This window comes from Lactuca serriola, chromosome 5 (genome assembly GCF_051521515.1).
Source record: "Lactuca serriola cultivar US96UC23 chromosome 5, Lser_US96UC23_V15, whole genome shotgun sequence".
In the NCBI taxonomy this organism is placed as follows: Eukaryota; Viridiplantae; Streptophyta; class Magnoliopsida; order Asterales; family Asteraceae; genus Lactuca; species Lactuca serriola.
In genome coordinates this window covers 272,283,118-272,300,316 of record NC_136412.1, presented here as the reverse complement: position 1 = coordinate 272,300,316, position 17,199 = coordinate 272,283,118, and the positions used below count along the sequence as shown (strand labels likewise).

The 17,199-nt window shown below is 31.3% G+C and overlaps 2 protein-coding genes across 2 annotated transcripts; one reads left to right on the top strand and one right to left on the bottom strand.

The window, feature by feature from the left end:
- Positions 1–462: 462 nt before the first annotated feature.
- LOC145050500 (protein FAR1-RELATED SEQUENCE 5-like) lies at positions 463–3,642 on the bottom strand. The gene is made up of 5 exons (XM_078998741.1): positions 3,555–3,642; positions 2,304–3,108; positions 1,997–2,192; positions 1,402–1,818; positions 463–1,083 (listed from the first exon to the last, which is right to left on the bottom strand). Exons 1-5 carry the CDS (start codon positions 3,640–3,642, stop codon positions 463–465), a joined length of 2,127 nt encoding a protein of 708 aa, XP_078854867.1.
- Positions 3,643–9,518: 5,876 nt separating this feature from the next.
- LOC145054316 (TPR repeat-containing thioredoxin TTL1-like) lies at positions 9,519–13,066 on the top strand. Its single transcript, XM_079002476.1, has 7 exons — positions 9,519–10,573; positions 10,948–11,143; positions 11,245–11,420; positions 11,510–11,843; positions 12,169–12,373; positions 12,457–12,563; positions 12,658–13,066. Exons 1-7 carry the CDS (start codon positions 9,660–9,662, stop codon positions 12,808–12,810), a joined length of 2,085 nt encoding a protein of 694 aa, XP_078858602.1. The 5' UTR covers positions 9,519–9,659; the 3' UTR covers positions 12,811–13,066.
- The last annotated feature ends 4,133 nt before the right edge of the window (positions 13,067–17,199 follow it).

The following is a 17,199-nucleotide window of genomic DNA, read 5'->3' as shown; positions in this document are numbered from 1 at the left end:
AAGATTTAAGTTGTTATTACAATATAACAACAAGAGGTATGTATTTCATCTTTCCTTGTGGATTTCGAAATTCCTAGAAGCCTTTTAGGGTTCTTCAAGTGTTCATAATGTTGTATAACTAATAGTGATAACATAGATCCAACTCTAGGGTTGCATGCACACATAAGATTGTTTGTATAAAACCCATCAAGTATAGCAAAGTTCAGATATTAACATAAAAAAGTTCAGATATGAATATTACTTATTTATTAGTGTAACAAATTTCACATATTTGTATTCATTTATAAATAATTTACAATATCAATATAACTTATTTTATAGTAATTTAAAAAACAAATATCAACATATCAATTTACCATATCAATATAAATGTGTATTATTCATACATGAATATTATTGTTTATTGTTTTTATCTTTATATATTCATAAATGAATAAAAAAAAACAAAAAACAAAAAAATCCCTAACTGTCTTTTGCTGATTTAGCAGCTCCAACTCTTTCTGAACAAGTACGTAAATTGTGTGGAACTCGTTTTCCACATCCTGAACACATTCTATGTTCTTTTTTAGAATTTTCATATGCTATTTCACATGCACTTGGAATTCTTTTCTTGATTCCAGAACCTTTATTGTTTTGAACTTCAGGAACATGAATATTAATCTCTTCTGGAATAGGAATAGTAACACCCAAAAGCTTGCATACGACTTCACCATCTATCTTGCTTTTTAATCCAGTAGAAATATAATCACTCTCAAATTCCTTCAACAACATTTGTTGTTTCTCAGCAAACAAAGCCAATCTCTTTTTGTCATCTCTTACAATATCCAAACATGATTCAAAACTATAATATGAATCATTGACTAGCTTTACATTCTCACAATCACCTAAATCGGATTGAACAGAACTAAAACGATAATTTCTTGATATCACATCCTTTCTCCATCTCTTCAAAATGTACCTTTCAGGAATTTCTTTAACACCACATCTCATCATTATTGTAAAAGCATCTCTGCATAAAACACCCATACGCTTAAAATGTTCACAACTGCAATTTATTTCTTTCTCTTCAGCTTTTATTTCAACCTGATACAAAAACAAAATTTACACATTTACATTCATATAAGAATACTCATATCAACACTCATATATATTCATATATTTATATAATATCCATATATTCATATATGAATATTGATATTCATATATGAATATTATTACATTTTTCATAAAAAAAACAAGTAAAATTACCTTAAATTCATTTTTAAAATCACTTTTATTGTTGTTGTGCTGCATAATGTAAACTTCCCAACCATCTTCAATACCAACATATGAGTATGTATAGAAAAAACTTGCTTTATATATTTCTTTTTGGACCTCAAAAAATAATGTACTTGTATAAACCTTTGATGCTTGCAGTTCTATTTCTCGAGGTGTTTGCATTTTATATGATGCTTTCTTTGATGCCTTATCAAGCTCTCGTTGAGTATTCCTTTGCTTTTGAATGGCAGTGTTGTAATTCATCATGAAATTCAAAAGTAAGATCCCACTTTCTGAATATGTATTAAAGAATGAATTCATACTCTCTGACCTCGATGTAGTCTTCATCAAACCACACATTGGAATATCACTAAAATATCCAGGTATCCATGAATCACGTATTGTAAACATGTCTTTAAACCATCTTGTGTCTTCAAGATTGAATTCCTTCATAAGCAAACCCCACTTCACCTCAAAAACATCAGGTTTCATATTAATGTCACAAACAAGCTTCGAAAACCTTTTTCTAAAGTCTGTGTTTATAAATAAATCATATGATATCTGTATTAAAACAAAAATATTCATAAATGAATAAATAATAATAAGTAAAATAACAATCAATATTCATAAATGAATATACTAATAAGTAATATATTTGAAATATATTAAAATAATACCTTTTTTTCAACTTTTTCATTATATGCCACATACATAATCGGTGCTTTGAATTACGAAACACATTCTCAACAGCTTGTTTTATTGCAGCATCTTGATCGGTTAAAACAAGTGTTGGCTCTTTCCCATGAGTTTTAAGAAATGCTTTAAGCAACCAAGAGTAAGACTCAATGCTTTCATTGCTTAGCAACACAGATCCAACAATAACCGATTTTTTATGATGGTCAATAGCAGTAAACGAAACAAAAACCATTCGATACCTAAAACACAAAAAAATGTTCATTAAAGTCAATTTTTGATGTATTAATAAGTGAATATAAAAATATTCATATATGAATAAGCTATAAACAAAAGTAGATAAAATAACTTACTTGTTTGTTCGAAAAGTCGCATCAAACGAGATAACATCACCAAATTCAGCATAATATGTCTTCTCCATTTCATCAACCCAAAACATACAGTCCAAAACATCATCTTGATAATTAAACTCAAATGAGTAATTTGGATGGTGAGCTCGACGGTCATTCATTGTGTTTACTATCATTTGGGCATCTTTATAACCAATAACCCTGTTGATATCTCTCCTTAAATTTTTATAGTCAACTACTTTGGGCTTTACAAACTCATACCCACTTCTCAGACTTGCCCTCAACTTATGAGCCATAGTTGGACCTATTTTTGATGTGGAAGAACGCACAATAAACTCTTTTTCTGAATATGACATTTGTCTCGCCTTTTTTAAATCGCTTCTCTTCTCAAGTGGAAGGTTGTGAAGTTCATCAAACTGAAAAACTTTATAATTTGGAGTTCCATACACAGATTCAAATATAATCTTTGATTGACAACCAATAGCTCTTGAATTTGAATTTCGTTTCCTTCTAACACCACTTGTACCTAATGTGTCACAAGATTTCTTTTTCTGTTTACCAGCACGATTACATATAACATGCTTCTTCTTTATAATCTTGTTATCAAACCTTGACTGTGTGCTCAGTCTAACATCAAAACCACCAATTTCAACATACTCAGAATACATTTTGATAGCCAACTTTAATGATTTGAATATTAAACCCTTAAATGGAATAAGTTGAACAGGTACATCTGGCTTATAGACATGTTCTCCAATTATATCATCAAAATATTCTGCATCATGTACTGAACTTGAAGATTCACCACCTAAAATAATAATGCATGAATAAAACAATAATATATATGAATACATAAAACTCATATAAATAAAACAAAAAACATTCATATATGAATAAAACATCTATATATGAATACATAAAATTCATGAGTATTCAAAATGTATAAAATAAAACATAACTTATTCATATATGAATAAAACGAAACAAATAATAAATTCAAAATTACAATTAACACACGTTTATTCATATATGAATAAGACAACAATTTCTTCATTTTAACATATTCATATGTAAATAAAACATAACTTATTCATATATGAATAAAACGAAAAAAATAATAAATTCGAAATTACAATTAACACACGTTTATTTATATATGAATAAGACAACAATTTATTCATATTAACATATTCATATGTAAATAAATGATAATCAAAAAAATTAAAAACAACAAAATAATTCAATAACTGATACCTTCAAAAAATGAGTTCTCGACATCTTTTTCTTCACTCTCACTCATAGACGAATACAAATCACCATCAATAACAATAGAATTCGACATAATACACCAGATGATCTATATAAATAAACAAAAACAATCTTAATATCGAAAATATCGAATATATCTCACAAAAAAAGTCGTAAAGATGAAAACCTGGTTAATTTCGAATATATCTCACCTCAACGTACAAAATATCTGAAAGAAACTTAAATCATATATGATCATATGATGGAATTAAGCAATCTCTCTCAGTACAGAACGTAAAAACTACAATGATATAACTGATGAAATAAATATCTCAAACTACTTAACAAAAATCCGATGAAATAACTCCAATACATATTCGAAACTTGATAATCTTGATAATGAACTCCGATGAAACAACTCCAAAAGGAATATAATAAGTGTAATTCCAAATAAATTATAAAAAGCAATAATCTTGATAATGAACTCCGATCTATCTGATTCAAACGATATACATATCTGATCAAATCGGAAACTGAAAACGAAGTAGAAAACTGAAACACAGATGCGAAACTTCACGATTAATGGAATGAAAACGTATAATTGCTAACGAGTTATATAAAGAAAATAATCTTGATAATGAATTCCTCATATCCGATTCAAACAAGATAAATATATCATCAAATTGGAAACTGATAACACGAACAGGTAAGTTCTATGTAAAAAATTTGTTAATTTACAAAGATACCCTTAATGAAAATGGAGACGCGTATTTTTTTTAATTTGAACATTTTAGATAAATGATTGGCTGAGAATAATTCCCCCGTTCTCAACCTTTTTTATTTTCTCAATTGAACCTACCTATATATATATATATATATATATATATATATATATATATATATATATATATATATATATATATATATATATATATATAGAAAATCATTAATACAATCATAAGTTGATAATTCTTATAAAATTAATAAAAACAAACAAATGTCTCCGATCTGTCATCAATGTCCTACTTCATCACTAATCCGACACTAATTCGTCGCTAATACGAATATATATAAAAGACATACAGGTTCGCTAAATGATACGGATTCTGTGTGGTCGCACAGCCGGCCCATCCAAAACAAAAAGTAAAAAAATATATATATAAAATATAAAAAAAAAAAGCTATTAGTACAAGTATAAATATGTTTTTAGAACTGATGATTAGTTGGTTAGTTAATAAAAGAAAAAAAAAATCTAGGAGAAATCGAGTTCCATTAGATGCTTTTGGTAAATTAATGCAAATGTTTTTTTTACATTATCTGCAAGTATAAATAATTATAAATGTAACATCTTTTTGTAATTGTCGAATACCTTTTTAATGTTGTTAGAAGACAATAATCATACAATAAAAGGCAAAAGGTTTGCAAGCAACAACTGGATAAAGATTCAACAACAAACATATGATAAACATGTATCGAGTTGTGTTTCTTTAAAACGTTCGTTAACATTCTTAAGACAAGCAACATTGATGAAATATTTTTTATGAACATATTATTGATAATTGTTGTTCGGTATTGACAACCGAAATTTGAAACTAAGATATCTTGTTTATTCTGAACAAAAATTAGAACAAACGTATACACATGATTGTTGGTACAATTATAAGTGATTAATTATCCTTAATCACAATTACATTGACAAATATGTCGTTTTGAACTTTTGATGATTGGCAGCTTGATGCACAAATAGAAACACGATTTGTTTTGTTTTCTAACTATTTCATTATAATTTTGTTAAAATATCACAAATGACGACATAAATATTTTCAAACATTAGTATAATTGTCTCGTAAAATATATTTTATGCAGACTTTAACAATAAAATATTTAAAGAATGATGTATCAATAAGTAAATTATAGAGAGATTGCCGCCTCCATTAATCAAGTGCGGTCCAATATTGTTAGTCCTATTAATCATTTACATGATAGAGATGTTCAGCCCTTGTCGTGCATGAATAGAAAGGGGGGTGATGGGGTTCACACTAGGTTCTTGATTGATACATAGTGTGGAAGTATTGCGGTAGAGCTTCGGCTCGGGAATCTTACTTCTCGGGATCTTCGGGACTTCGAAACTTGCTTCGGGGCTCGGGAATAATACTGGGGCTTCGGGGTACTTCTGGCACGCAAAACGATGCAAAACGGGAGAGAGAAGAGAGAAAAAGAGCAAATGAGCCGGCTGCCCTCGCATCCTATTTATAGGAGGCTGGAGCCTCGGAGTACGCTCTGCGTACAGCAGTATGCGGGGCGTACGCGTCCGAATCGTCATGGCATGCGTCATCCGAAGAACTCGAGTGCGAGGGACGTCACGCTTCGTTGTACGCTGGGTGTACAGCAGTATGCTGGGCGTACTTCGGATGAGTCCGATGACTCCCCTTCGGATAATACCGGATTTTATAATTAAATTTAAATATTAATTATTTTATAAACTTTGAAAATTCATATCTTCTTCATACGAACTCCGTTTTCGACGTTCTTTATATCCACACGTAGGTGAGACTACGCTCTACAACTTTCGTTAATACTCTGTCGGCTAATTTTGACTTTATTTTTATTAATTATTTTTAGTAGGCCGGGATAGAAAACTTCGTTATAAATTCATAACTTCTTCGTTTGACGTCCGTTCTCGCCTAATTCATCGCTTCGATACCAACAACAAGATCTTCGATTCTCGTTTAGATTGATTTGACTAAAAACCGCTCGATCTCAAATCGAGTATTTCGGGCTGCATACCGCTAAGTCGAAACTTCAATAAATCATAACTTCCTCATACGAAGTCAGATTTGGGCGTTCTATATATATTCGGAAACCTCGTTTCAACTACTACAACATTATCCAAAGACAACGGGTTTATTTTTCACTTAAATTTTGACGCTTATTTTTATTCTTAATTAATCGAACCACATAATTAAGCAATTAAGCACAAAACACATAATACTCAAATAATATACTTCTATTATTTAAAAATGGGTTACAAAGGTTAACCTAGACTATTATATCAACATTAATGACAGGCCCAGAAACACAGGCGTTACATACACTTTGTATTACTCGAGTATGCATAATGGTTTGGAACAATTTGATGTCAAACATGTATATGTCTTATATTTTTTTCAACTATATTATATGGATATATATTTGTATTACCATAAAGTGAGCAAACGGCGTAAAAAGAATATGAGATAACAGATTTGTGAGATCTTTGACGAAATGAAGAGTTTTGAGAAAATAAAACCTTGAGATAGCATGAGATCTTTGAAGAAATGAAGAGTTTTGAGGAAATAAAACCTTGAGACAACAGATATGTGAGATCTTTGAAGAAACGAAGACGTGAGTAGTAGCTATTTGTTCGCAGTCCCATGGATGACGCCACTTGATGTAACTCGAAAAATCGTCACGAGGCTGATCGAGTCGAGATCTCGGATGTGTGCTTTGATGCCGCTAGGGAGCCCCGATTTGTTTCCTGTTACTTTCATAAACAAGGATCGTTAGAGTCGCCCTAGGACTTGTGTCTCGGGAGTGGCCTTCGACGATCAAGTTAGTATTGATGCGAAAATGAGTGTCGGGTCCTTCGAGTGGAAGGAACCTGATTGGAGAGAGAGAGAGAGAGAGAGAGAGAGAGAGAGAGAGAGAGAGAGAGAGAGAACTTAGCCTTATGATGTGTGTTGAGGGGTATTTATAGTCAATAATACATTAACCTCGGAGAAGAAGTTAACAATTGTACATTGAGAAGGTAAACCTTAGTTGTACTTGAGGTGACATTGGTACTTTTTATCTTGGGAAAGAGCAATCAAGAACTACTAATGATCAAACAATGGTCGAACGATCAAATCGTTGTGAAAATGATTGAATCATGGTAAAACGGCCGAACGATCAAGTTAGTATTGATGCGAAAATGAGTGTCGGGTCCTTCGAATGGAAGGAACTTGATTGGAGAGAGCGAGAGAACTTAGCCTTATGATGTGTGTTGAGGGGTATTTATAGTCAATAATACATTAACCTCGGAGAAGAAGTTAACAATTGTACATTGAGAAGGTAAACCTGAGTTGTACTTGAGGTGACATTGGTACTTTTTATCTTGGGAAAGAGCAATCAAGAACTACTGATGATCAAACAATGGTCGAACGATCAAATCGTCGTGAAAATGATTGAATCATGGTAAAACGGCCGAACCTTGGTAAAGCGACCGAATCGTTAGAAATGACCAAACCGTTGGAAATGGCCGGACCGTCTCTCAAAGGTCAATGAGATATACATATCAACAAATATGTTTATACTTTATAGTAGATCAAAGTCTCGCAAATACCTAAAGAAAGTTAACTAGCCTATTTGGTAAAACATTATATTTATTTTGTGTTCTCTGCGTCCTGTGTTTTTATTTTCTACTAGTTGACAATTTTCGGATAAACTATTTTCTATTTTTAAGATCTTTGCAATTCTCATTATGACAAGTCGATGCATGGGTACAAGTCTAAATGCAAGGGATATAAGCCTTGATGAATGATATCACTAGCAAGATTGGAAATTTGATGATATCATTGGTGTTGGTGGCAAAGTGATTTCATAGTTTTGGAATTTAACCAAATTAATCGCTTTGTTATGACGTAAGATATTTTTCGGTCATTCAAATGTTTATGGCTCAAAATGATTTTTTAATGGCTTTTTTATTATTAATTTACGAATTTTTATTATTTATGGTTAATGGTTAATTAAATAACCGATTGTGGATCTTATCATAATCAATTTCAAATTGTTAGGATTGTGAAAATAACTTTGTTCAAGTATTCTGTTTTTATTTTTATGTTATTAGGGAATTGAATTTAGCTAATTAGCTTATTCACTTCTTTATGTTCGTGTTAGTTATAATCGGTTGTTCAATCAGATCGTCTATTCATCACAAATGTTGCCCAACAAAGAACATTGTGCTAGTTATAATCGGCTGTTCAATCCAATCGGCTTTGGATCACAAATGTTGCCCAATAAAAAACTTTGTGTTAATTATAATTAGTTGTTCAATCTAATCGTTTGTGTATCACAAAAGATGCTGCCCAACCTAGAATTGTGTGTGTCCAGGGAAGACTTTTGCTCATCTTCATGACATGTGGATGTTCTAACCCAAACTTATTAAATAAGAATTTTGGACCCCAACTTTGCATTTTGTCCCCCCACTAATAGCATGTGATTTGAAGTGTCTTTTTTGCTAACAATAATACGTTGTTGCATCTTTACATCCATGCATCATCGACTAAAATTCTATCGATCCTTGCGATTTTCCAATTTTAGATTTATTCGTATATCAATTGCAAATAAAAAAAAAATAAAAAAAAGAAGTTATGAAGGTTGATATAATTGATGTCGCGCCTTAATCTTTCCACCTTATATATAATTTGGAAATTAAATCTCCCATAAGGGCTGTCTGTTTCTCTTGGAACAAGTATCCAACGACAACAACCAATTCAATATAAAAAAGTCATCAATTTTATTATTTTAGGTAAAGATTATATGAATAAAATTATTACTTAAAATAATAGAAATGACAAATATATTACATTTAAATAGTTAAAATATTATAATAAAATCCATTTACCTTTTATTTTATGATTGATAAATACTACATATTATATTAATTATAGTACTAAAAGAATAAGTAATGTGGTAGTTTATATATTTATACGATCAACTCTAAAATATAAATAAAAGAATACCAAAAAATAAAGAAAAAGCAAAAATAGAACTGCCAATTCTCTCTCTCTCTCTCTCTCTCTCTCTCTCTCTCTCTCTCTCTCTCTCTCTCTCTCTGTGTAAAACCTCTTCTCTTTCATTCTTTGCTTTCACCCTTTTAAATCACGAGATCCCCATCTCTTTCATCCCTTTTCCATCCTCTTCTTCTTCTATGTTATTTTCCGACGGATTACGCCGGTGGTTGTATTTTAATCTCAACCATAACGGCAGCCATTGCCGACGACATTAGTTTTTGTCTTTGAAGCCAAACCCTGAAGATTTATTTATATCTCTCTCGTTAATTTCATTGCCAGAGAATAGAATATTAGGTCTGGAATGGCGGATTCCGGTAAGCCCATTTCGAGTTTGGGATTTGATACACTGTCCGATCGCCTCCGAAAGTCACTCGCCTGCGACACTCATGATGCCGCCGATAATACCAATAAACCTGACTTCAGAGAACTCGATTTGGGTTCTCCGGTTTCGCCTTTGAGGGCTGGACCTGGACCCGCCGCTAGTACTAGCTCTAGCTCATCTGGGTCGGTGTCGGGTCGGACCGGAAGTGGACCTCGTTCTGGTTCTGGTACTTTACCTGGAAGGTCAGATTCAGCCGGCACCGTCAACAACCATTCCGGTGAGTTGTCGGTTGAAAGTTCACCGACATTTTCCGCTGGCGGGTCTCGGACATTTAAGCCTGGTCACAAGCGGTCAGATTCCCGAGGAGGAACCGTTGGCAGCCCGACAATCCATTCCGGTGGAAGCTCAGCTACTTCTCCGGTCGGCAATGTGCTTCCGTCCGGCAATATCCGCCCGTCGGGAAAGCCGCTAACCACGGGTATGATGTCAAGCCGGAGCTCTAAAACCGAGGTATTAAGTTTAGGAACCGGTAATTACGGCCATGGCAGCATAATGCGAGGCGGTTCCGCCACCAAGTCCGCCGTATCCGGTGGTGAAAACCAATTTTCAGCTATTTCAAATTCGTCGAATTCAAGGAGATCATCAATAGATCCAGAAGATTTAAAGCGGTTAGGAAATGAACAATACAAAAAGGGAAATTTCACTGAGGCATTAAATTACTACGATCGAGCTATATCAGTATCACCTGATAACGCCGCCTATCATTGCAACCGCTCCGCCGCATTGATGTGCCTTAACCGATTGACCGACGCCGTGAAGGAATGTGATTTAGCCATTAAATTGGATTCCGGTTATATAAGAGCTCACCATCGTTTAGGATCTCTTCTTATCAGGTACGACTCCAAAAACAACCTCCTTTATTCTTTACAATTTCTTCAAGAAAACCATTTTGATCTTTAATATTTGAGTTCTTCTATCTTACCTTTTTTCATTACCCCTTTTATTGCTTATAAATTTGGGGGAAAAAACTGTATGACTCGTAGGGTTGTTTTACAATTTACAAGTGAGTATTGCCGGTATTCCATTGATTATTTTGTTATGTTCTCGATGATGATGATGATTAAAGATGAAAACTTTACATGTTAATATGTATAGTTGGATTAACTTTTTAAAGTGGGTATCATCGTATAATCGTATTCCATCGATTATCATGAACTGTTCTTGAGAACAATGATTAAAGATGAAAAATTTCTTTTTGCAAAAACAGTTTAGGACAGATTGAAAACGCAAGAAAGCACCTTTATTTCCCAGGGTCCCAACCAGACCCAAACGAGCTCCGAAAGTTGCAGGCGGTGGAAAAACACTTAAATAAGTGCACCGATTCAAGACGCGTCCGCGACTGGAGCAGTGTGTTGAGGGAGACCGATAACGCCATTGCTTCTGGCGCTGACTCTTGTTCACAGGTAAAAAACAAACCATTTTTTTTTTTTTTTTTTTTTTTTTTAAATTAAGTTATGAGCGTCGTTAATAACATAACAAAATGTCTTTTACATCAAATTGACAGCTATTTGCATGTAAATCAGAAGCGCTTTTGAAGCTCCGACAACTAGATGAAGCCGATTTAAACCTTATAAACGCCCCTAAATACGTCCCTTCATCTTCCCAAACGAAATTTTTCGGTATGCTTTCAGAGGCATACCTGTTCTTTGTTCGTGCTCAAGTTGACATGGCATTAGGAAGGTGAACATTTATGCAAATATCAAACAATTCCAGATTTCATAAAAATGATACTAAAGACATGTTTTTAATTTTTAATTTTTGTTTTTAAGATTTGAGAATTCGATTAGCATGATTGAGAAAGCGGGACAGATTGATCCAAGAAACGTGGAGGTTGCGGTTTTGCTTCAAAATGTGAAGTCAGTGGCTCGAGCCCGGGCTCGTGGCAATGATCTTTTCAAGTCAGAAAGGCTCACGGAAGCTTGTTCGGCTTATGGTGATGGGTTACGGTTCGACCCATCGAACCCGGTTCTGTATTGCAACCGAGCCGCTTGTTGGTTTAAGCTCGGTCAGTTTGAAAGATCTCTTGATGATTGCAATCAAGCCCTTCTAATTCACCCAAATTACACTAAAGCACTTCTTCGTAGAGCTGCCACATTCACCAAGGTACCAAATATCAGGGGACATTTTTTTTACTTCATCTGAACAGAATGACTTAATGTATTCTGGCACCAACCCTTTCCCTATTTTCCCTTCATCTCTTCTCCTTTCGACTCCTCTCATGTTACGCGTATCGTGAGAATAGTTTGTTGAAATGTAAGGGTAAAATGATCATTTTGTCTTGTTCAGTATAGTATATACAAATACAACATTATTACCCATTCAGCTGTATTATGTGAAAAAAAAAAAAAAAACAACCCCTTGGGTTTTTTTTTTCTTGTTTTATTTAAAATAAACAAAGAAATTAGTAAAAATCTTGATTAATTTACAGCTTGAAAGATGGGCGGAATCAGTGAAAGATTATGAGGTTTTGAGGAAAGAGCTTCCAAACAACAATGACATTTATGAGTCGTTGTTTAATGCTCAAATGGAGTTGAAGAAATCAAGTGGCGAAGATGTAAATAATTTGAATTTGGGTGGCAAAGTGGTTGCAATCACTGATCTCGAGCAGTTCAAAGCTGCAGTTGCTTCCTCTGGTTAGTTTTTTTTTTCTTCTTGGTATCTTCATGAATCTGTGGATTTATATTTTGTTGAATACTGATATGCATAAAAACTGCAGGAGCTTCTGTTGTTCTTTATAAAATGTCATCGGATCTTCAATGCAAGCAGATATCTCCATTTTTTGACACACTTTGTACACGATATCCATCTATTAATTTCCTCAAGGTAAAACATATCAATATCTTGGTGTTTCAATCGTGCAAAACTTCCATTTTAATTATTAATTATTAATTATTTGTTTGTTTTATTACTAAAAAAGGTTGATTTGGAGGAAAGTCGAGAAATTGGGGATGCGGAGAATGTGAGGGTAGTTCCGACAATAAAGATTTATAAAAATGGCAGTCGTGTGAAGGAAATGGTGTGCCCTAGCCCAGAAGTGTTGCAGTCGACATTGAGGCATTACAGTGTTTGAAAGAACTTGACGGAAAATTTATGTTGTACACTTGGCTTCGAAATTAGTACCTGCAAATATACCATTTAATGAAAGGAGAATATGGTGATTTCAGCCTCTTCTCGACATACGAACGTATTTACCACTTTTTACATTGCGACATAAAAACCAGATGGGGGATATATAGCTTTTAGCTTAGTTTTTATCTTTTTTTTTTTTTTGGCAGTTGTTAAAATTCTATTCATTCATTGACTCACCATTGTTCTTTTGTTGTTCATTTTTAGTACACACGTTTTGCACTTGTTTTAGAAGAGGATAACACACACCCATATGTCTTTGAAAAGCTCAAACCGATGCACTTGGTGGGTTTTGTTGGTGATTTTGTGTTATCAGACATTTTAGGTGATTGAGATTTATACAAAAGAGGATTTTAGCATATGCTTAATATGGAGTCAAAAGGTGTTAGAGTGCAAATTCGGATTAGTTAGTTTGATCCCATCGAGTGACTATGATGGGGTCAAGGGGCCATTCCCATATTGGAGGATTACAAGTGTTGGATTTTAGACCAAAGTGAGAAATGGTCCTGTTGTGAACGCAAAACAATGATTCCGAAAAACGAATACAAATAACTAGTCAACAAAGAACAAATTTAATATCTTCTAGACAAACAATCATTAATAATCAACCGGACAAAGAAAACTTGGTCATACGAAATATTTACGTATATTATCCTTAAGTTTTCTTTAGATACGATTTTACCCTGACATTATTTTTTGGCGAGTTAAAATCGAAACTTTACAACGTTTCTTTTTTCCTCCTAATTTTGACGTTGTTACTTGCCATCATAGGTATGTAGGTTACTATAAAGTAAAATTGTAAGAAAGCCTTTATATTTATAATTTTTTTTTTTTTTCTTTTTTACGTTTTTACTCTAAATATGTATTTTTCTTCAAGTTATACGTATTCAATAGAAAAACATATTCATATATGAAAAAATATTTAAATTAACATCGTATTTACATTTTTTTTTAAATGTTATTTCTTTATATACTTGTCTTTTTGTTTAGGGCAAATACCATAAAAGACATTAAATTTTCATACGTTTTTGAGAAAAATCCTATTATTTTTTTTTGTTGGCTCTGGCCACAAATTGGACATAGAGTTACCACTCTAGCCCATTTAACGATTTTTATGCTTAACTCTGTTAAATTTTTTGCAAAAATAGTACTAAAAGTTCAAATTTGGTCCCTGCAGTTTACAAAAATTTACACATATCCAAAACTCGGTTTTATGTTTTTTAAATTCTTTATTTTCATTTATTTATTATTATCTTTTTTTAATCAAAGCTGAACTTGTTTTTATATTTTAATTTTTTTTTTATATTTTTCGTTCTTATTTCAATTTTTTTGGTTTTTTTAATGTCTTTTTTTTTTGTTTTTTATATTCATTTATTTTTCATATTTTTTATAACTTTTTTCGTTTTTTTGTTTTTCTTTATTTTCGTTTTCTCATTTTTTTAGAAAAAAAAAAACTCAAAAACCAAAAATATAATATACTCTAATATATTCATACACTTTACACCTTCTAAAAAATTATCAAATTGACGAAAAATAAAACGTAACAAAAATACGAAAAAAACAAAAAAAAATACGAAACAAATACGAAAACTATAACAAAATAATCATACACTTTAAATTTTTTGATAAATATCAAAAGAAGTTATCAAATTGACGAAAACCAAAACGTAAATTTATTTTATCAAAAATAAAGAAAACCGAAAAAATGAAAATAAAGAAAAAACGAAAAAAAAATGATAATAAAGAAAAAAAAACGAAAAAAAATATAAAAAAAATATGAAAAATAGATGAATATAAAAAACAAAAAAAAGAAGTTAAAAAATAAAAAATACATAAAACAAAAAACAAAAATACCAAAAAAAAAAAAGAAAACAAAAAAAAAACAAAAAATATAAAAGCAATTTTAGCTTTGATTAAAAAATAAAATAAATAAATGAAATTAAAGAAGTTCAAAAACATAAAACTGAGTTTTGGACATGTTGTGTAAATTTTTGCAAACTATAAGGACTAAATTTAAACTTTTAGGATTGATTTTGCAAAAAATTTAACGGAGTTAACCATAAAAATCGTTAAATGGGCTAGAGCCAAAAAATAAAATAATAATAGGGCTTTTCTCAAAAGCGTATGAAAATTTAGTGGCTTTTATAGTATTTGCCCTTTTGTTTATTCATATGTTTAAACCGTAAAAATGTGTTTTTACAATATAAGTATGTACTTTAATGTGTGTGAGTATATATATATATATATATATATATATATATATATATATATATATATATATATATATATATATATATATATATATATATATATATATCGTTAGGTTCATTTGAGACCACCTATATTTTGTGAGACCGTGAGACGCATTTTTTTTTATTTTTTTATTTTTTTAGTTACTTCAAGTTCCGAAAATAATATTTAAAAAAAGAATTTTTTGATTTTTCCATTTATTTTGCATTTTAAAATTATTTTTAGAATATGTACAATATAATATTCTATTTAGAATATTTCACATATTTTTCAAAAAAAAAAGATTTTTTTTTTATTTTTTTTCATTTTTTTAGTTAATTTGAGTTCCGAAAATAATATTTAAAAAAAGAATTTTTAGATTTTTCCATTTATTCTGCATTTTAAAATTATTTTTTAGAATATGTCAGTGTAATATTCTATTTAGAATATTTCACGTATTTTTCAAAAAAAAACGGAATTTTTTTTATTTATTTATATTTTTTTTAGTTAATTCAAGTTCCGAAAATAATATTTAAAAAAAGAATTTTTGGATTTTTCCATTTATTTTGCATTTTAAAATTAGTTTTAGATTTGGTCTCACGGTCTCACAAAATTAGAATGGTTTCAAATGAATCTGAACCTATATATATATATATATATATATATATATATATATATATATATATATATATATATATATATATATATATAAGGTTGTAGAACTCGTTACTCGGTACCTGCTCGGCCGACTACCGAGTAGCGAGTACTCGGGAGTACTCGGATTTGGTAATTCAAGTAGAAATACTTTTAGGAAAATTATATATGTCAAAATCATAAGTTGATTGAAATATATAACAAAATTAGATACACGTGAATACACAAAAACTAAAAAACACATAATGGTCTCACTTTGTGAATAATTACTGAAATTTAAGATATATATATATATATATATATATATATATATATATATATATATATATATTAATAATCACATATGTGTGTGTTAAACAATAACTCATTAAGTATATTCTACATATCAATCACCAAGTTGATTGAGTTTTACAACATTGCTCAGGTCAGTAAGGGGTCGATCGGGGAGTACTCGGGATTTTGTAACTCGCCTCGGTAAGGGGCCGAGTAGCGAGTACTCGGCCAACTCAGCGAGTTATATATATATATATATATATATATATATATATATATATATATATATATATATATATATATATATATATATATATATATATATATATCCACACAATATTTGTTCATCCATATTTAAACCTACCTACCTATATATATATATATATATATATATATATATATATATAGGTAGGTTTAAATATGGATGAACAAATATTGTGTGGATGTAGGGATTAGTATGGGCCAAGTATTATTTAATTTTAATAAATAATTAATTAAATCTTCCACCCTTTAATTTAGGCAAATTACTTTATTTAAAACCTACCTCTTCCATCGACATCGACAAAATCATATCTCTCCTCGCTTCTACACTTCTACCCATCTCAATCTTTTACCGACGATCAATCCTAACCCACCCACGTTCGAAGATGACAAGATCGTTGTTGTAGGGAACGACTTCAAAATCGAAATCATAATCAGGAACCAACCCTCCAGGGCTCCTATCGCTCGTTTCCTCAAAGCCGGAAAGTATGCCGAGCGTGTTGGTGTCGGAGCTCCTTTGTATCTCGCTGCCGTTCTTGAGTACCTAGCGGATTTCCTTGATTCGTTTTTTTCTAATTTAATCGTATTATAATTTTTAAGGTTTCTCAGATTTCTGTCGAAAACATTCAAATCGTGAAATTGATTGATTACAGGTTCTCAGGTTAGCTGGAAATGCAGCAAGGGACAACAAGATAACTAGAATCGTCCCAAGGCACATCCAATTAGCTGTTGGGAACGAAGAAGAATTGAGCAAGCTTCTCGATGACGTCACCATTGCTAATGGCGGTGTTATGCCTAACATTCACAACCTTTTGCTTCCTAAGAAGGTTTGTGTTTTTAGGGTTTCTTACGTTAGGGACATGCTTTTTATTTAACTAGTTTGTATATCTATTGAATTTAGTATGGACACCTTAAA

Bases quoted from the DNA above. Each gene is read 5' to 3' on its own strand.
- LOC145054316 (XM_079002476.1), top strand. From the start codon at position 9,660: ATGGCGGATTCCGGTAAGCCCATTTCGAGTTTGGGATTTGATACACTG. The intron at 11,844-12,168 runs GTACCAAATATC...ATTAATTTACAG, and splicing joins GAGCTGCCACATTCACCAAG to CTTGAAAGATGGGCGGAATC. The intron at 12,564-12,657 runs GTAAAACATATC...TTACTAAAAAAG, and splicing joins CATCTATTAATTTCCTCAAG to GTTGATTTGGAGGAAAGTCG.
- LOC145050500 (XM_078998741.1), bottom strand. From the start codon at position 3,642: ATGTCGAATTCTATTGTTATTGATGGTGATTTGTATTCGTCTATGAGT. The intron at 2,193-2,303 runs GTAAGTTATTTT...TTTGTGTTTTAG, and splicing joins GCGACTTTTCGAACAAACAA to GTATCGAATGGTTTTTGTTT. The intron at 1,084-1,401 runs GTTTATACAAGT...TTTTTGTATCAG, and splicing joins TAGAACTGCAAGCATCAAAG to GTTGAAATAAAAGCTGAAGA.